Consider the following 22,496-nt stretch of genomic DNA (forward strand, 5'->3'; position numbering starts at 1 on the left):
GGGTTTATAGGGAAATGTCTGTGGTTTACAAGGGATTATGTTTGTGGCTTAACGTGAAAATAAACCCAAATAAATTCGTCTGGTTGCGGTATTGGCGTCAACAAGATGCAGTTACTCTAATGCATCGCCGTCCCAGCATTTAAGAGCCTGTTAATGTAAATAAACACGAGGTTGGCAGCCCTGGTGTTGGCCTCCTCCTACGCCGTTTAAAACTTGGCAGCCCTGGTGGGTAAACGCGGGTGTGTGGTTACGTAGCTTGACCATCTAGGAAGCAATTAGAACTGTCTTACGTAGTTTTGGCCATACCTGGGACCCAATCAGAATCTGTTATGTACAAGTAGTTTCTTGGGCTCTGGAAACCAATTTGAGCCTCGTTCTGTAGTTTTAAGTGATCTGGGTCCAATCAGAAATGCTTTTCATATATTTTTAATTGATTCATATTAATTACCTATTTTGTTTACCTAGCGGCGGCCGCTAGAACTAATAATGACTTATCTTGGGGGCGGAACGTTCGATGACATGCCCAGTCTATGACCCAGCTGTGTGTGTACTGTATACGAAGACTTTGTATACAATGCGTTGTATCCACACTGTCGTTAACTGGTCGCCAGGCGTATGGGTCTTTTACTCTCTGTGGGTAGACTGGTCCAGGAGTCTACTGCTCGCTGCTGGAATAAGTACTTTCCTTGATCTGTTCTGGAAGACGTCTCGGTCTGCCAGAGTCTCTGTAGAGTTTGACGTCTTGAAGAAATGCTTCGAGTTTATTGTTATTACTTAATGTGTTTCTAGACTTCAACAACTATAAGGTCATTGAACCACGTGCTCTCTGTGGGTCAAGACGCTAGACGACTAATGAACAATAAGATAACAATATTCTTCCCGTTGTTGAGGTTTACGTAAACTATCATGATGAGTTTACAATATCTCTTCCTGTATGACTTGTCGTGTTGTAGTTTGAGGTGTTGTCAGCACCATCGCTTACGGGGACACTAGACGTCTGTACACTAGGATGAAAGGATGCATCAGTGTGTGGCCGTCGACCTTCAAAAGTGGATTATATCGGGAGACACCACCTATTTCCGGACGCACTAGTGAGCACACCAGTTGAAGCTCCGGCCTAGGGAAGGAGGGAGGGAAGGAAGGAGGGAGGAGGAAGGAAGGAGGAGAGACAGATCTGATGTGAGTCACGTATTAGTAGGATTATATGAAGAGACGTTACATGGATACAAAGGTGGCCAAGAAACGAGTCATTGGCTGTGTTAGGTTAGGTTACTCAGCCAAGGTACGAGGCACTACACCTGTCCTATTAGCGGGGCTCAGAGGAACACAGTGTTTGGAGAGCTTCATCTGTACACACCTCCACTTAACACAAGACCCAAGTGCTAATGAGACGTGGGGTGACTTGCTCTATCTTTTGGGTTTGAGTGAGTGAGTGAGTGAGTGAATAACAGAGGGTGAAAAGAGTGAAGGATAATTAGTGAGTGAGTGACGAAGGGGGAGTGAGGGTGAGCAAGGATGAACTAATTAATGAATGAGTGAATAAGTAGGTGAGTGAGAATCAGTAAGTGTGAGTAAAAATTAGTGAATTAAATAATGAGTTACTTTGCTTTCATACACAAGCAAATAATCGTAGTATTTACATCCTAACCAGACACCTGTACTAATTACTCATCACACTCACCTATATGATACACCTGGGCGGGTCATTAAGGTGTATGTGTTTACTTTCGTGGCGTTAAGGCTGCACTCCCAGGCTGTGTGTGGTATAGGGTAAGAGAGAGAGAGAGAGCACTCCCAAACGCCTGGTAGATCTGTGGGCGGTCGCTAAGTTTGCTGTGAACCACGAAAATAAAACTAGGTTGGAGGAGACAAATAAACAAACACACACACATATACTTGAGTGTTTTTTTTTAACCTTTGGGTGATAATAAGTAGAAGTGGTTTAGGTTTTATATATTTATATTTCTAGTTTTATTTTGGAATTATTTTGAAGTAAATATTTTTATCGCTGTGTAGACCCCAACCCAGACAACCCAAACCCAACCCAGCAGACCAACCCAAACCCAACAACCCAGACCAACCCAGCAGACCAACCCAGACCAACCCAGACCAACCCAAACCCAACCCAGCAGACCAACCCAAGCCCAACCCAGCCCAGACCAACCCAGCCCAGACCAGCCCAGACCAACCCAGCAGACCAACCCAGAGCCCAACCCAGCCCAGACCAACCCAAACCCAGCAGCAGACCAACCCAAACCCAACCCCAACCCCAGACCAACCCAAACCCAACCCAGCCCCAGGCCAACTTCTTGACCAGCAACGGACAACCCAAACCCAGCAACCCAGACCAACCCAAACCCCAACCCGAACCAACCCAAGCCCAGCAACCCAGACCAACCCAAACCCAACCCAACGAACCAACCCAAACAACCCAACAGACCAACCCAAACCCAACGAACCAGCAACCCAAACCCAAGCCAACAACCCAGATTCACTTCAAACAACCAACCAGACCAACCAAACCCAGCAGATTCCAACCCAAACCCAGCAACAGACCAACCCAAACCCAACAACCCAGATAAGCAGACAACAACCCAGACCAACCCAAACCCAACCAACCCAGACCAACCCAAGCCAACCCAGCAGACCAACCCAAACCCAACCCAGACCAACCCCAAACCCAGCAACCCAGACCAACCCAAGCACAACCCAACCCCAGACCAGCAAACCCATGACAGACCAACCCCAAACCCAAGCAGCCCAGACCAGCAAAACCCCAGCAGACCAGCAAACCCAAGCCAGCAACCCAGACCAACCAAACCCAGCAGACCAACCCAAGCCAACAGCAACCAGACCAACCCAAACCCAACAACAGACCAACCCAAACCCAGCAACCCAGACCAACCCAAGCCCAGCAGACCAACCCAAGCCAGCAACCCAAGACCAGCAAGCAACCCAACCCAGACCAACCAAACTTCAACCCAACAGACCAGCAACCCAAACCCAGCAGACCAACCCAAACAACCCAACCCAGACCAGCAAACCCAGCAACAGACCAACCCAAACCCAACCTTGAACCAACCCAAACCCAACAACAGACCAACCAAGCCAACAACCCAGACAACCCCAAACCCAACCCAGACCAACCCAAACCCAACCCAGCAGACCAACCCAAACCCAACAACCCAGACCAACCCAAACCCAACCCCAGACCAACCCAAACCCAACCCAACCCAGACCAACCCAAACCCAACAACAGACCAACCCAAACCCAACCCAACCCCAGACCAACCCAAACTGACAGCAGACCTTCAAGCCCAACCCAGCAGACCAACCCAAACCCAACAGCAGACCAAACCCAAACCCAACCCAACCCCAGACCAACCCAAACCCAGCAACCCAGACCAACCCAAACCCAACCCAACCCAGACCAACCCCAACCCATGTGAGACAACCCAAACCCAACTAGCAGACCAGCAAGCCCAACCCAACAGACCCAACAACGAACCAACCCCAAACCAGCCAACTAGGCACAACCCAGCAGACCAACCCAAACCCAGCAACCCAGACCAGCTTCAAACCTTCCTTGAACCAGCCCAAACCCAACCCAACCTAGACCAACCCAAGCCCAACAGCAGACCCAACCCAACCTGAACCAACCCCAAACCCAACCCAACCCAAACCTTCTTCAGACCCAACAACCCAGACCAACCGTGGCCAGCCAGACCAACCCAAACCCAACCTTGAACCAACCCAAACCCAGCCAACCCAGACCAACCCCAAGCCCAGCGGCAGACCAGCCCAGGCAACCCAGCAGACCAGCCCAGGCCAACCCAGCCCCAGACCAGCAAGCCAGCTGACAGACCAGCAAACCCAGCAACCTGGGCAACCCCAAACTGACAACCCAGACCTTCCAACCCTGAACCATGCCCAAACCCAACCCAACCCCAAACCCAGCAACCCAGACCCAGCAACCCAGACCAACCACAAACCCAACCCAACCCAAACAGCAACAGACCCAACCCAACCCAGACCAACCCAAGCCAAGCAACCCAGACCAGCAAACCAACCCAGCAGCAGACCTTCAAGCAACAACCCAGACCAGCAAGCCCAACCCTTGGAGCCAGCAGACCCAGCAACCCAGACCAACCCAAGCCCAGCAAGCCTAGACCAACCCAAACCCAGCAACAGACCAACCCAAACCCAGCCAGCAGACCAACCCAAACCCAACCCAACCCAGACCAACCCAAACCCAACCCAACCCAGACCAACCCAAGCCAACCCAACCCAGACCAACCCAACCCAACCCAGCAGACCAGCAAACCCAGCAGCAGACCAACCCAAACCCAACCCAGCCAGACCAGCAAACCCAACCCAACCCAGTCCAACCCAAGCCAAGCAACAGACCAACCCCAAGCCCCGACAGCAGACCAACCCAAACCCAACCCAGCAGGACAACCCAAACCCAACCCAACCTGAACCAACCCAAAACCCAGCAACCCAGCCAGACCCAGCCCCAACCTGAACCAACCCAAGCCCAACCCAACCCAAGCCAACAGCAGACCAACCCAACCCAGACCAACCCAAACCAACCCAACAGACCAACCCAAACCAACCCAGCAGGCCAACCCAAACCCAACCCAACAGGACCAACCCCAAACCCAACAACCAGACCAACCCAAACCCAACCAACCTGAACCAACCCAAACCCAACCCAGCAGACCAACCCAAACCCAACCCAACCCAGTTAGCCCAAACCCAACCCAGCCCAGACCAGCCCAGGCCAACCTTGAGCAGAGCCCATTCGGCAGACCAGCCCAACCCCAACCAACCCAGAAGCCCAACCCAGCAGACCCAGCAACCCAGACCAGCCCAGCATTGGCAACCCAGACCAACCCAACCCAGCAACGAACCAACCCCAAGCCAGCAACCCAGACCAACCCAAACCCAGCAGCAGACCAACCCAAACCCAACCTTGAACCAACCCAAGGCAACAACCCAGACCAACCCAAACCCAACAGCAGACAACCCAAACCCAGCAACCCCAGACAACAACCCAGTTAACCCAAACCCAACAACAGACCAACCCAAACCCAACCCAGCAACGAACCAACCCAAGCCCAACCCAACCCAGCAGACCAGCAAGCAACCCAACGAACCAACCCAAACCCAACCCAGACCAACCCAAACCCAACGAGACCAACCCAAACCCAGCAGGACCAAGCACAGCCCAGACCAACCCAAAGCCAACCCAACCCAGACCAACCCAAGCCAACCAACCCAAACCAGCCTGACCCAACCCCAGACCAACCCCCAACCCAGCAGAAGCCAACCCAAACAGCAGACCAACCCAGCAGACCAACCCAAGCCAACCTTGAACCTTGACAACCTTGGAGCCAACCCAAACTGTGGCTTGGAACCAGCCCAAGCAGCAGGCAGACCAACCATTGACAACGGAGCCAACCCAAGCAACAACCCAGACCAACCAAACCCAACAACAGACAACCAACCCAGCAGCAGACCAACCCCAAGCCAGCAACGAGACCAACCCAAACCCAGCAACCCCAGAACCAACCAAACCCAACCCAACGAATAACCCAAACAGCAACCCAGACCAACCCCAAACCCAGCAACCCAGACCAACCCAGCAGACCAGCAAGACCCTTCAACCCACCCAACCCAGACAACAGAAACCCAACAACCCCCAGACCAACCCAAAGCACAACCCAAGCAACCTAACAGACCTTTCCAACCCAACCCAACCATTGCGTTTGGGACGTTTCCTAATAGGACCCATGTTGATGATTAGTTAAGTTGGTTGGGTTGGGTTGGATTTAGAGTTAAATTTATGGTTAGTATTAGATTGAATGCTGGGTTGGTTGGGGGAGATTAGATTAGGTTAAATCAAATTGGGATTAGATTGGGATAGAATAAGATAGATTAGGTTTGGTTGGGTTAGATTAAGTTGGGATTAGGTTAGGATTAGGTTAGATTAAATTGAGTTAGGTTGGGAATTGGGATTAGGATGGGCAAACCCAACCCAACCCCAGACCAACCCAAGCACAACCAAACCCAACCTAACTGAGACCAACTCCAACCCAACCCAACCTACAGTTTTGGGACTGTTTCCTAATAGGACCTGTGTTAGTGGTTAGTTGCTGGTTAGGTTGTGTTGGTTTAGGTTAAATTTATGTTGGCGTAGATTGAATTGTGCTGGCGTTGTGGAGACAGCAAATCGGTGCTGTGTTGCATTAAATATGTATTATGTTAATATTTTATATATATAATTCTGTTAAAATATTATCACATGAGCCACACGAGAGAGTCCGCTTTTATCGGTCTAGTAAGTGTCAAAACCCATCTAGCGAACTATATAGAGTAAAGTCCGTTATATCGAGGGTCTAGTAGATGCGGAAACCCCCATCTAGCAAAGTATATAGAGATAAAAGTTCGTTATAAGGAGGTTTCACTGTAAGACTCATATATAACATAAACATGGCTTCCAAATTATACTAAGACTCTCTCTCTCTCTCTCTCTCTCTCCTGGCTTGTAAACCTTGACAAACAACAAGTTATTTCAGACTTAAAACAATTTTACTTATGAGAAAGTTGAATATAATTGATTAATATCATTGACTAATAAATCTATATAACATGTTGCAATAATTCAAGTGTGTGTGTGTGTGTGTGTGTGAAGGGTAAACAAATTGTTGGTGTACACAGAAATGCTTTAATGATTTGACGATTAAAAACTGTGAGGAAGAAGACGAGGAGCGAAGCACAATTTCCCTCACTTATACACACCTGCCCCTCACTTATACACACCTGCTCCTCACTTATACACACCTGCCCCTCACTTATACACAACTGTCCCTCACTTATACACACCTTCTCACTTATACACAACTGTTCCTCACTTATACACACCTGCCCTCACTTATACACACCTCCTCACTTATACACACCTGCCCTCACTTATACACCTGCCCCTCACTTATACACACCTTCACTTATACACCTGCTCATATACACACCTGCCCCTCACTTATACACACCTGCCCCTCACTTATACACACCTGCTCCTCACTTATACACACCTGCTCCCTCACCTTATACACACCTGCCCCTCACTTATACACACACCTGCTCCTCACTTATACACACCTGCTCCTCACTTATACACACCTGCCCTTCACTATACACACCTGCTCCTCACTTATACACACCTGCCCCTCACTTATACACACCTGCTCCTCACTTATACACAACTGTCTCACTTATACACACCTGCCCCTCCACACAACTGTTCTCACTTATACACACCTTGTTCCTCACTTATACACACCTGCCCCTCACTTATACACACCTGCCCCTCACTTATACACACCTGTCCTCACTTATACACACCTGCCCCTCACTTATACACACCTGCCCCTCACTTATACACACCTGCTCCTCACTTATACACACCTGCCCCTCACTTATACACACCTGTCCTCACTTATACACACCTCTTCTCACTTATACACACCTGCCCCTCACTTATACACACCTGCCCTCACTTATACACACCTGCCCTCACTTATACACACCTGCTCCTCCTTATACACACCTGCCCCTCACTTATACACACCTGCCCTCACTTATACACACCTGCCCCTCACTTATACACACCCTTCACTTATACACAACTGTTCCTCACTTATACACACCTGCTCCTCACTTATACACACCTGCCCCTCACTTTATACACACCGCCCTCACTTATACACAACTGTTCCTCACTTATACACACCTGCCCCCTCACTTATAACACCCCCCTCACTACACACCTGCTCCCTCACTTATACACACCTGCTCCTCACTTATACACACCTGCCCCTCACTATCACACACTGCTCCCACTTATACACACCTGCCCCTCACTTTATACACACCTGCCCCTCACTCTATACACACCTGCCCCTCACTTATACAACCAGTTCCTCACTTATCACACACCTGCTTCTCACTTTACACACCTGCCCTCACTTATACACACCTGCTCCTCACTCTATACAACAACTGTTCCTCACTTATACACACCTGTTCCTCACTTATACACACCTGCTCCTCACTTATACACACCTGCCCCTCACTTATACACACCTCCTCACTTATACACAACTGTTCCTCACTTACACACCTGCCCCTCACTTATACACACCTGCCCCTCACTTATACACCTGCCCCTCACTTATACACAACTGTTCCTCACTATACACACCTGCCCTCCTTATACACACCGCCCCTCACTTACATCCCCCTCACTTATACACACCTCCTCACTTATACACCTGCCCACCACTTATACACACCCTGCCCTCACTTATACACTCCTGCCTCACTATACACACAACTGTTCCTCCTATACACACCTGCCCCTCACTTATACACAACTGTTCCTCACTTAAACACACCTGCCCCTCACTTATACACAACTGTTCCTCACTTATACACACCTGCCCCTCACTGAACACACCTGCCCCTCACTTATACACACCTGTTCCTCACTTATACACACACACCTGCTCCTCACTTATACACACCTGCTCTCACTTATACACACCTGCCCCCTCACTTATACACACCTGCCCCTCACTTATACACACCTGCCCTCACTTATTCACACCTGTTCCTCACTTATACACACCTGCCCTCACTTATACACACCTGCCCTACCATACATAACTGTTCCTCCTTATACATACTCCTTTCACTCTATACCCTGCCCCTCACTTATACACACCTGCCCTCACTATACAACTTCAATTCACACAACACACCTGCTCCTCATACTTAGCACCTGCCCCGCACACACCTGCCCCCCATCACATCTCTCACTCATATACACAACTGTTCCTCACCTCTATACACACCTGCCCCCTCACTTATACACACCTGCCCCTCACTTATACACACCTGCCCTCCTTATACACACCTGCCCTCACTCTTATACACACCTGCCCTCACTATACACACCTGCCCTCACTTATACACACCTGCCCTCCTTATACATACCTGCCCCCTCACTTATACACACACCTTCGCCCTCCTTATACACACCTGCCCTCACTTATCCACAACTGTTCCTACTTATAACACCTGCCCCTCACTAATACACTGTTCCTCATAAACACACATGCTCACTTATACACACTGTCCTCACTCCACACCTGCCCCTCCTTATACACACCTGCCCCACCTATACCACCTGCCCCTCACTATACACACCTGCCCCCACTTATCCACCTCACTTATACCCTGCCCTCACTATCCTGTCCTCACTTATACACAACTGCTCCTCATATACACACCTGTCCCTCACTTATACAATACTCTTTCCTCCTTATACACCTGCTCTTCACTTATACACACCTGCCCTCAACTTATACACCGCCCCTCACTTATACACACAACTGTTCACTCTAAACACCTGCCCTCACTTATACACACACCTGCTCCCTCACTTATACACAACTGTCCTCCTTATACACACCTGTTCACTTATACACAACTGTTCCTCACTTATACACACCTCCCCTCACTTATACACACTGTTCTCACTTATACACCTGCCCTCCTTATACACACCTGCTCCTCACTTGCACCCTGTTCCTCACTTATACACACCTGCCCTCACTTATGCACACACCTGCCCCTCACTTATACACACCTGCCCCTCACTTATACACAACCTGCCCCTCACTTATACACACCGCCCCTCACTTATACAACTGTTCCTCCATACACACTGTTCCTCACTTATACACACCTGCCCTCCTTATACACACCTGCCCCTCACTTTACACACTGTTCTCACTGTACACAACTGTTCCTCACTTACACACCTGCCCTCACTTATGCACACCTGCCCCTCACTTATACACACCTGCCCTCCTTATACACACCGCTCACTTACACACCTGCCCCTCCTTATACTAACTGTTCCTCACTTATACACAACTGTTCCTCCTTATACACACCTGCCCTCACTTATACACACCTGTCCTCCTTTTACACAACTGCCTCACTTATACACACCTGCTCCTTATACAACTGTTCCTCACTTATACACACCTGCTCCTCACTTATACACACCTGCCCCTCACTTATACACACCTGCCCCCTCACTTATACACACCTGCCCTCACTTATACACAACTGCTCCTCACTTATACACAACTGTTCCTCACTCTATACACACCTGCCCCTCACTTATACACACCCCACCCCATACACAACTGCTCCTCACTTATACACACCTGCCCCTCACTTATACACACCTGCCCCTCACTTATACACACCTGCCCCTCACTTATACACACCTGACCTCCTTATACACACTGTTCTCCTTATACACCTCCTTATACACACCTGCTCCTCACTTATACACCTTTCCTCTTATACAACACCTCCTCCCACCACCTGCCCCTCACTCTATACACCTGCCCTCACTTATACACACCTGCCCCTTCTATACACACACCTGCCCTCACTTATACACACCTGCCCCTCACTTATACACACCTGCTCCTCACTTATACACACACCTGCCCCTCACTTATACACACCTACCCCTCCTTATCCACACCTGTCCTCACTTATACACACCTGCCCCTCACTTATACACACCTGTTCCTCACTTATACACACCTGCCCCTCACTTATACACACCTGCTCCTCACTTATACACACCTGCCCCTCACTCTTATACACACCTGCTCTCATTTATACACACCTGCCCCTCACTTATACACATCTGCCCCCTCACTTATACACACCTGCCCCTCACTTATACACACCTGGTCCTCACTTATACACACCTGCTCCTCACTTATCACACCTGCCCCTCACTTATACACCTGCCCTCCTTATGCACACCTGCTGCCCTCACTTATACACCTGCCCCTCCCTATACACACCTGCCTCCTTATACACACCTGCCCCTCACTTATACACAACTGTTCCTCCTTGCACAACTGTTTCCTCCCTTTACACCTGCCCTCCTTATACACCTGCCCTCACTTATACCTCTGTTCCTCCTTATACACACCTGCTCCTCATATACCATTGTTCCTCCTTATACACCTGCTCCTCACTTATACACACCTGCCCTCACTTATACACACCTGCCCCTCCCTTATACACACCTGCCCCTCCTTATACACCTGCCCTCCTTATACACACAACTGTTTCCTCACTTATACACACCTGCCCCTCACTTATACACACCTGCTCCTCCTTGCCACACCTGCTCCTCCTTATACAGACCTGCCCCTCTTCCCTGCCCCTCACTTATACACACCTGCTCCTCGCACCACACTGTCCCCATATACACACCTGCTCCTCACTTATACACACCTGCTCCCTACTATACACACCTGCCCTCCTTATACACACCTGCCCCTCCACTTATACACAACTGTTCCTCACTTATACAAACCTGCCCCTCACTTATACACACTGTCCTCCTTGTACACAACTGTTTCCTCCTTATACACACCTGCCTCTCCTTATCACACCTGCCCTCACTTATACACTGCCCCTCACTTACACACCTGCCCCTCCTTATACACCTGCCCTCCTTCTGTTCTTCCTACTTCATTCTCCTTATACACACCTGCCCCACTTATACACACCTCCCCTCACTTATACACACCTGTTCTCACTTATACACACCTGCTCCTCCTTATACACACCTGTTCCTCCTTATACACCTGCTCTCCTTATACACATCTGCCCCTCCTTATACACACCTGCCCCTCCTTATACACACCTGCCCTCACTTATACACACTGCTCCTCACTTATACACAACTGTTCTCATATGCACCTGCCCTCCTTATACACCTGCTCCTCCTTATACACAACTGTCCTCCTTATACACACTGCCCTCACTTATACACCACCTGCTTATACACCTGCCCTCACTTATACACACCTGCCTCTTATACACACTGTTTCTCCTTATACCTGCCCCTCATATACCTGCTCTCACTTATACACCTGCCCTCACTTATACCTGCCCTCACTTATACACACCTGTCCTCTTATACACACCTGCCCTTATACACACCTGCCCCTCCTTATACACACCTGCCCCTCACTTATACACACCTGCCCCTCATGCACACACCTGCTCCTCCTTATACACACCTGCCCCTCACTTATACACACCTCCCTCCCTTACACCTGCTCCTCCACACACACCTGCCCTCATATACACACTGTTTTATCCACACACCTGCCCTCCTTATACACCTGCTCCTCACTTATACACACCTGCCCCTCACTTATACACACCTGCTCCTCACTTATACACCCACCCCTCACTTATACACACTGCCCTCACTCACACCTGCCCTCCTTATACACACCTGGTCCTCCACTTATACACACCTGCTCCTCACTTGCACACCTGCCCTCCTTATACCTGCCCTCACTTGCCTGCCTCCTTATACACACCTGCCCTCCTTATACACACCTGCCCCTCCTTATACACACCTGCCCTCACTTATACACACCTGCCTCCTTATACACCTGCTCCTCTTATACACACCTGTTCCTCCCTTATACACACCTGCCTCCTTATACATACCTTCTCCTTATACACACCTGCCCCTCACTTATACACACCACCTTCTCACTTATACACACCTGCCCTCACTTATACACACCTGTTCCTCACTTATACACTGCCCTCCTTATACACACCTGCCCTCCTTATACACACACCTGCCCCTCACTTATACACACCTGCTCTCCTTATACACACCTGCCCTCCTTACTACTGCCCCTCCTTATACACACCTGCCCCTCCTTATACACACCTCCTCCTTATACACACTGCTCCTCACTTATACACCTGCCCTCACTTATACACACCTGCCCCTCACTTATACACACCTGCCCTCCCTTACACACACCTGCCCCTCACTTATACACACTGCCCCTCATATACCCACCTGCTCCTCCCTTATACACACCTGCTCCTCACTTATACCCACCTGCTCCTCACTTATACACACCTGCTTCTCCTTATCCACACCTGCCTCCTTATACACCAACTGCTTCCTCTTATACACACCTGGTCCTCCTTATACACACCTGCTTCTCACTTATACACACCTGCTCCACTTATACACCTGCTCTCCTTATACACACCTGCCCTCACTTATACACCTGCCCCTCACTTACCACTGCCCCTCACTTATACACCTGCCCCTCACTTATACACACCTGCCCCTCATATACCTGCCCCTCACTTATACACAACTGCCCTCACTTATACACACCTGCTCCTCACTTATACACACCTGCTCCTCCCTTATACACCTGCTTCTCCTTATACACACCTGCTCTCACTTATACACAACTGCTTCTCACTTATACACACCTGGTCTCCATATACACCTGCTTCTCCTTATACACACCTGCTTCTCCTTATACAACTTGCTTCTCCTTATACCACCTTCCTCACTTATACACACACCTGCCCTCATATACACACCTGCTCCTCACTTATACACACCTGCTCCTCACTTATACACACCTGCTCCTCACTTATACACACCTGGTCTCCCTTATACACACCTGCCCCACACACACACACACACACACACACACACACACACACACCTGTTCCAAAACACACACAGACAGACACACACCTGTCCCTGACTCACACACACACACACACACACACACCTGTTCCAAACACACACACAGACAGACCACACACCTGTCCCTGACTACACACACACACACACACACACACACACACACACACACACACCTGTTCCAAACACACACAGACAGACACACTGTCCCTGACTCACTCCACACACACACACACACACACACACACACACACACACACACACACACACACTCTCTCCTCTCACACACACACCTTAACTCACAATAGTAGTAGGGTCATAATACACTTCTTGCCAAAGTGTTGTGAATAAGTTTTCCTAACCTTACCTAACCTAACTAACCTACCTTACCTTACCTAACCTAACCTAACCTAACCTAACCCAACACCTAACTAACTAACCTAACCCTAACCTAACCTTCACCTAACCTAACCCTAACCTTACTAACTTTACCTACACAGTGGATCGTGGTTTCACAGTCTCGGATTTGCTACATGACTTTCACTTACTTCCTGCACCTGACTCTTGCTCTGTTGTGTGTGTGTGAGAGAGAGAGAGAGAGAGAGAGAGAGAGGATGGTAGTCTTTTCTCTGCATCACATGACCTTCAGCGGTACACAACATCCTGCTGAACATATATATTACGTTACTTCTATATATAGCAGGTGACCTCCATATATATTACGTGACCTCCATATGTGTCACGTTATTTCCATATCACGTGACCTCATATATCACGTGACCTCCATATATATCACGTGACCTCCATATGTGTCACCTAACTTTCATATACCACGTAACCAACAGTTAAACATCCGCCACACACACACACACACATATTAAACTATGACAGGTACAGTACACAAGGCCTCATGAGTAGATCTGACAACACTGTGTCTCGTCTCTGTCGCTCTGTTTGTTAGTAGGAAACAAGTCGTGTAAACCATGATGTCATGCCTGATTAGTTACGGCATATTATTTTTCACTTTCGTGTGTCACCAGTCATTATGAGTCACTGTTGTGAGTCACCAGTCATTATGAGTCACTGTTGTCAGTCACCAGTCATTATGAGTCACTGTTGTGAGTCACCAGTCATTATGAGTCACTGTTGTGAGTCACCAGTCATTATGAGTCATTGTTGTGAGTCACCAGTCATTATGAGTCACTGTTGTGAGTCACCAGTCATTATGAGTCACTGTAGTGAGTCACCAGTCATTATGACTGACAGATCAAGCAAGTAACAATGTGTGTGTGTGAGCAACATGTGTACAGCACTGTCTTGCCCCTCAGTGTCAGGTGACAGGTTGAGGAAGATAGTGATAACTGTGTGGTAACGACCCAGGAATGTCGTGTTGTGGGGGAGGATGGATGGGTGGGGGAAGTATGGGTGGGGGGAAAGATGGGTGGCGAAGTATGGGTGGGGAAGGATGGGTGGGGGAAGGATGGGTGGAGGGGATCTTGAGATGTCTTGGTTAGTACTCGCCTGTCAACCTCCTGAGAGAGAGCCCTGTGTCTCAGCTCACTTTCACTTCTCAATAAACAGTCAAAACACTGATTTGGTGTAATATTTCAGCAACATTAAATCTTATCATATTTTAACGTGGACACAAACAGAGAATTTTGGTGACCATGGTGGTGAATCTCTCTCACTCTCTCTCTCTTCATTCTCGCTGTTATACTTGTGTTTAAATCATTATTCCAGAACTACAACCAATATTCTTAAAACAACTACGACTATTATAACAACCACGACCCAGTATATACACGTGGTTGTAAGCATAAGCCAGAGTGTTGGTGTGAGCAAGAGTCTGGTTGTGATGGTCTGGTTAGGTGAGAGTTGTAAACACCCTTGTATGTGAAGGTGTAATGTCTTAGTCTGTGTTATGTCTAGTGTGTGTGTGTGTGTGTGTGTATGTGTGTGTGTGTGTGTGTGTGAGCGTGTGTGTGTGTGTGTGTGTGTGTGTGTGTGTGTGAGCGTGTGTGTGTGTGTGTGTGTGTGTGTGTGTGTGTGTGTGTGTGTGTGTGTGTGTGTGGGCGGGCGTGTGTGTGTGGGCGGGCGTGTGTGTGTGTGTGTGGGCGTGTGTGTGTGTGTGTGTGTGTGTGTGTGTGTGTGTGTGTGTGTGTGTGTGAGCGTGTGTGTGTGTGTGTGTGAGCGTGTGTGTGTGTGTGTGTGTGTGTGTGTGTGTGTGTGTGTGTGTGTGTGGCGGGCGTGTGTGTGTGGGCGGCGAGCGTGTGTGTGTGTGTGTGTGTGGGCGGGCGTGTGTGTGTGTGTGTGTGTGTGTGTGTGTGTGGGCGGGCGTGTGTGTGGGGCGTGTGTGTGTGTGTGTGGGCGACGTGACGCAAGACAGCCAAACTGCCAGGTGAGATAACAGGAGTGTCTACGTGTTGTGGACCAGGATCACTGCCTGGCTGGCCTCCTTGTTCCCTAATAGATTGAGTATTTCAGTAAGGTCATACGTATTTCTCTCAGTCAACAACTGAGGTCTATAAACACGTACTCTTATGCAGTAGAGTCCATTTACTAGAGTAACTAGAGAACAGCATCCAGGGTGTTAAGCACGTACTCTAAGTAGGTCAGTACACTACACAATAACTAAGGTCTCACTCTGTGTTTTATATAGATGGTCGTGCTTCAAGAACTAAGCTTTTGAAACACGTGCGCTAATTCAATTTGTTATTCTTTATGATATAATTAGCAAATTAATTGGTGGTGGTATTGGTGATGATGATGAATTAATTACGATGTAGTCAAATAATTTATGATATACAACTAATTATTTTTCCGTATAGCTAAATGTCTAGGTAATGTTAATTATTTTCACTATAACCAACTATTTCTGGTATGTTAGTAGGATATTTTTTCAGCCATATACTGTATTAAGAGCTGGTTCCTCCCACAGGGTCGGTGAAGCCACGGATGGAGGCCGTGACGGTGGTGGCGGGAGGCGAGGCTGTTCTCGTCGTCTCCCTCGAGAACGTCCAGGCGGCCAAGATCACCTGGTGAGTACCTGAGACCTGAGGTGGTGGGCAGGGTATGGTGGGTATAAGAACATAAGAACATAAGAATGGAGGAACTGCAGCGGGCCTATTGGCCCATACTGGAACAGTCCCATTTACCTCGAACCCTATTGCTCATATATCCATCCAACCTATATTTGAAGCTATCCAGCGTATTCGGAGGTTAATGATGATGTTTGGAAACTTGTTCCACTCGTCCATTATATTTCCAAACCGATGTTTACCAATTTCGAGCCTAAATCTAAATTTGTCTAATTCACATTCTAGTATTTATGAGTTCGCTCCCTGGTTGGATAGTTTAGTGCCTTTGTAATGTCCCCTTTGCTTAGCCCTGTCTTCCATTTATACACCTCTATCAGGTCGCCCACCTCCTACGTCTCGAGGGGTGCAAATTAGATACTTTAACCTGTCTCTGTACTCAAAGGTTCCTAATGCCCGGGAAGTAGTCTTGTCGTTCTCCTCTGAATTCTTTCCAAGGATTCTATAGCCATTCATAATACTGTGACAGGGTGAACTGCGTAATCCAAGTGAGGTCTCACAAGTGCAAGATATTGTTTTAGGATGACCTCGCTAGTCTTATAACTAACACTCCTTTGTATGAACCCAAATTGCTATAGCCTTGTTTTTCGAGCAAATACACATTCACTTTCTTGCAGTCAGTTCTCCAATAACATCGTTGTTCATCTAATCTGGTTTCCATGTTTACATCTCCTACACTGGAGTACTTCATTTGTCACATTGAATTTCATCTACCATTTTTCAGACCATTCAGAAAATTTGCTTAGATCTTCTGTAGTTTTCTTGAGTCCTCGTCCAGATTTAATTGCACGTCTTCTATTAGTGTCATCAACAGAATTTACTTATGTTGCTGTCTACGTCGATATCTATGTCGTTTTATGTATATAATAAATAATAATGGTCCATGTGCTGAGCAGGGGAACTCCACTAGTGACGTTGCTCCAATCGGATTTAGTGCCGTTAATGCTCACTCATGTTTCCTGTCCTGTAACCACGCCTAATCCATTTTAGAATATCTCCTTTAATGCCATGAGCCTCCACTTTTCTTATTAGTCTTTCGTGAGGGACTCTGTCAGAAACTGCTGAGATTGAATGTCTACATCATAGTGTGCCCTCGTCCACTGATTCGAAAGCAGGTGGAAAGAATGTTATAGATTGATTGGAGCATGAACGCCCGCTTGTGAAGCCATATTTGTGATCATTGATCAACTTGTGCTTCTTCAGGTGATTTCGAATAGAGTTTGAAATGATTGCTTCCAGTAATTGCCTACAATTGATGTTAGACTAGTTGGACGGTAGTTAGAGGATAGTGATCTATCTCCCTTCTTGAAAATAGTTGGCCATTCGCTATCCCCAGGATTCTGGTACTACACCCGTTTTTGAGGACATGTTAAACAACTTTGCTAAGGGCATACTAAGCTCTTCCTTACATTCCTTTAATACTCTGGCAAATATCTCATCGGGACCTGGTGACTTATTAGGCTTTGGATTTGTCTGTTGCTTACTAACATCGTTACTAGTCACTACTATCTCGCTTAATTTGTTTTCTTCACTATCTCTGAATAGAGTTACGTGCCACTCCAGGTATCATGTTTAAATTTTCGGTGGTGGCTTTATTTGAAAAAATGTTTTATTCAGATTATTGTTCATTTCCTCCGTCGTTATCAGTTAGCTCGCCGGTATCTGACTGTATTGGTCCAATCTTTTCTCGTGTTTTAGTTTATTACATTTGATAGAATCCATGAGGTTTGACTTCGCCTCCTTGCTACACTTCAAAGTTCGTATTCCTCTTTTGCTTTTCTTATCTCGGTCTTAACCCTACCAGCCAATACCCTTATAATAATTATCTCGGAAATTAAACTTCACCAGGTATTCTCCCCTACCTATAGTATTCCTTTGTCCAATAATATTCTTGAAATAATTATTTATCCATTTAGGGTCATTGTTGTTTGATCTGAGTTTTCTGTGGGTATGTTCTGCCTTTGTGCATTAAGTAACTCATTATTTAAATTGTTGTGGAACTCGTCAACCTCAGATCTTGTGATCGGGTCTCCAGGTAAGGTGAGGTCTCCCTCTGTGGGTACTTTGTGTGAGGTCACCTTATGTGAGGTCATGTAATTCACCCTCAAGCGTGATTCCCCTTCTCCCATCTGCCTCTTCAAACTATCAAAGTTTGCCCTACTGAAATCTGAGACTTTAGTGGAATTTTTCTTGCGGCTCATCCTGAAATTCTAATTGGAATCTTGACTGCTTTTGTAGTCGCTGTTAGCAAGTTCGTTCCCTACCTCCAACATTACTGTAGGGTTTTTCTCTGTTTGATAGAACTAAATCGAGTATATTATTACCCCGGGTGGGTTCGGTTATATGTTGGCTTAAGAAACAGTCCTGGATGGTTTCAAGAAAAGCCTCTGATTCACAGATGCCGTAAGCTCAATCCAATCTATTTGGCTAAAGTTATAGTCGCTTACCGCAAGACTTTGCTATGTACGGATGCCCTGCGCATTTCATCTCAAATAAGTCGCTCATTAACTATATCAATATTAGGAGGTCTATATATTACTCCTGTGATTAATTTTTCCCGACCATCGATTAATTCTATCCAAATTGTTTCTGTATTTTGCTCAGTATTTATTTCCTTATTTATTTCACACTTCAGATTATCCTGCATAGATTGCTACTCCGCCTCCTTTCTTAATCTGCCTATCGGTATGGAATAATTTAGGACGGAAGGAACTGAGGTATGGAGGGAGGTGTGGGTAGGACTATAGAGGTAGGTAGGAGGGTAGAGGTAAGGAGGTATTGAGGTATGGATGGAGGTGGGTAGTAGGGTAGAGGTAGGATAGGGCGTAGGGAAGAGGGGCAGTACAGTATTTTTTCTCTAGTTGACAACAGGTGCAGACCAGAGCTCATGTGAGGGGCATCTTTGGCGCTCTTGATGCGTGTGTAATGGCTGGCGGGGGGGTGTGACGGCTTCTGGGTGGGGTGGGGGCGTGTAATGACTTCTGGGTGGGGTGCGGGCGTGTAATGGCTTCTGGGTGGGGGGCGTGTGATAGTTGCTGGGTGGCAGGGGGGATGAGGGCGTGTAATGGTTTCTGGGAGGTGGGCCTGGTGCTGATGGGTGGGGATGGGCGTGTGATGGCTGCTGGGTGGGGGTGGACGTGTGATCGCTGTTGGATGATGGGGAGGCGTGTGATGGCTGCTGGGTGACCGGGGGGATACTCTCGCAGAAACATCTTAATACTTCTGTTCTAATCTCTGATGATCCATAAGACCAAGAGAGTTCGGAGACTCGTTCAGTAGTTCCGAGTCTCAGGCGTGTTAAGGGAGATTAGATCATGAGTGTACATCTGGGAGTGACCTTTGGTATGAAGGCAGTAAAGTGGACCCGACGAGTAATAGAAGGACTCTGCAAAATTACTAAACATGCGTTGACAGGATCAGTTGTCTTTAATGATTCCCGAAAGAACTTTTTGGTTGGGAACGGAAAGCAAATTTATAAGAAAAAGTATTGTAACATTTACAGTTAAATCTGTGTGCGTGTGTGTGCGTGCGTGCATTCGTGAGTGTGTGTGTGTGTGTGTGCGCGTGCGTGCGTGCGTGCGTTCTATCAGAAACCAACAGTTTATTACCAATAATTATACAGGCATTCTGTTTACACTTGGCTCAGGGTCAAGGTTAGGAGGTTGCGCGTGTAGGTCGGGAGAGAGTGGGTGTAAGTCGGGAGGGAGTGGGTGTAAGTCGAGAGGGCATGGGTGTAGGTCGGTTGGGCATTGCTAATAGGTAGATGTGAGTCCTGTAGTTGCTTCTTAAGGCAGGCAATATCACGTTCTCTTGTGGCGGCAACATTGTAAGGAAAATTCTTGAACAACATTTATAAGTGTTGATGATAAGTCACTAATAAGAGTAGGTGGCAGTGTGGGTGGTGGTGGTGTGGGTGGTGATGGCGTGTGTGGGTGGTGGCAGTGTGGGTGGTGATGGTGGTAGTGTGGGTGGTGGTGGTGTGGGTGGTGATGGTGGTAGTGTGGGTGGTGGCAGTGTGGGTGGTGATGGTGGTGTGGTGGTGGTAGTGGTGTGGGTGTGATGATGGTGGTGGTGTGGGTGGTGGTGGTGTGGGCTGTGGTGGTGCTGTGGGTGTGGTGGGGTGGTGGTGGTGTGGGTTGTTGTGGGTGTGGGTGGTGGTGTGGTGTGGGTGGTTGAGGTGGTGTGGGTGGTGGTGGTGGTGGTGGTGTGGGTTGTGGTGGTTGTGTGGGTGGTGGTGGTGGTGTGGTGTGGGTTGTGGTGGGGAGTGTGGGTGGTGGTGGTGGTGTGTGGGTTGTGGTGGTTGTGGGAGGTTGGGGTAATGTGGGTGGTGGTGGTAGTGTGGTGGTGTGGTATAGTGTGGGTGGTTGGGGTGGTGTGGGTTGTGGTGGTAGTGTGGGTTGTGGTGGTTGTGTGGGTGGTTGGGGAGTGGGGTGGGTGGTGGTGGTGGTAGTGTGGGCTGTGGTGGTTTGTGGGGGTGGTTGGGGAGTGGTGTGGGTTTGGTGGTGGTAGTGTGGGTTGTGGTGGTTGTGTGGGTGGTTGGGGTGGTGTGGGTTGTGGTGGTAGGTGTGGGTTGTGGTGGTTGTGTGGGTGGTGGTGGTTGTGGTGGGTGGTTGGGGTGGTGTGGGTTGTGGTGGTAGTGTGGGCTGTGGTGGTTGGGGTAGTGGGTTGTGGTGGTAGTGTGGGTTGTGGTGGTTGTGTGGGTGGTTGGGGTAGTGTGGGTTTGTGGTGGTTGTGTGGGTGGTTGGGGTGAGTGTGGTGGTGGTGTGGTAGTGGAGGGTTGTGGTGGTAGTGTGGGTTGTGGTGGTTGTGTGGTGCTGGTAGTGTGGGTGGTTGGGGTGGTGTGGGTTGTGGTGGTAGTGTGGGTTGTGGTGGTTGTGTGGGTGGTTGGGGTGGTGTGGGTGGTGGTGGAGTGTGGGTTGTGGTGGTTGTGTGGGTGGTTGGGAGTAGTGTGGGTGTGTGGTGGTAGTGTGGGTTGTGGTGGTTTGGGTGGTTGGGGTAGTGTGGGTGTGTGGTGGTAGTGTGGGTTGTGGTGGTAGTGTGGGTTGTGGTGGTTGTGTGGGTGCTGGTGGTGTGGGTTGTGGTGGTAGTGTGGGTTGTGGTGGTTGTGTGGGTGGTTGGGGTGGTGTGGGTTGTGGTGGTAGTGTGGGGTGTGTGGTGGTTGTGTGTGGGTGGTTGGGGGTAGTGTGGGTTGTGGTGGTAGTGTGGGTTGTGGTGGTTGTGTGGGTGGTTGGGGTGTGTGTGGGTTGTGGTGGTAGTGTGGGTTGTGGTTGTGTGGGGGTGTGGTTGTGGGGGGGGTGGGGTGGTGTGGTGTGTGGTGGTGGTGTGTGGGTGGTGTGGTGTGGGTGTGGTGGTGTGTGGGGGTTGGGTGGTGTGGGTGTGGTGGGTGTGGATTGTGGTGGTTGTGTGGGTGTGGTGGTTGTGTGGGTGCTGGTAGTGTGGGTGGTTGGGGTGGTGTGGTGGTGGTGGTGGAAGTGTGGGTTGTGGTGGTAGTGTGGGTGTGGTGGTTGTGTGGGTGGTGGGGTGTGGGTTGTGGTGGTAGTGTGGGTTGTGGTGGTTGTGTGGGTGGTTGGGGTGGTGTGGGTTGTGGTGGTGGTGTGTGGGTTGTGGTGGTTGTGTGGGTGGTGGTGGTTGTGTGGGTGCTGGTAGTGTGGGTGGTTGGGGTAGTGTGGGTGGTGGTGGTGGTGTGGGTTGTGGTGGTAGTGTGGGTTGTGGTGGTTGTGTGGGTGGTTGGGGTGTGTGGG

General features: G+C 48.8%; 1 protein-coding gene across 1 annotated transcript in view; it reads left to right on the plus strand.

Annotated features, from left to right (window-relative positions):
* LOC121859774 (titin-like) overlaps nucleotides 1-22,496 on the plus strand; it is a 124,299-nt gene that overhangs the window by 41,031 nt on the left and 60,772 nt on the right. The window contains exon 9 of the mRNA XM_042356762.1: nucleotides 16,599-16,698. Coding sequence (XP_042212696.1) covers nucleotides 16,599-16,698 — 100 coding nt within the window. The remainder of the gene's footprint in view (nucleotides 1-16,598; nucleotides 16,699-22,496) is intronic.

This window comes from Homarus americanus, unplaced genomic scaffold, assembly GCF_018991925.1.
Source record: "Homarus americanus isolate GMGI-L3 unplaced genomic scaffold, GMGI_Hamer_2.0 scaffold27231, whole genome shotgun sequence".
In the NCBI taxonomy this organism is placed as follows: Eukaryota; Metazoa; Arthropoda; class Malacostraca; order Decapoda; family Nephropidae; genus Homarus; species Homarus americanus.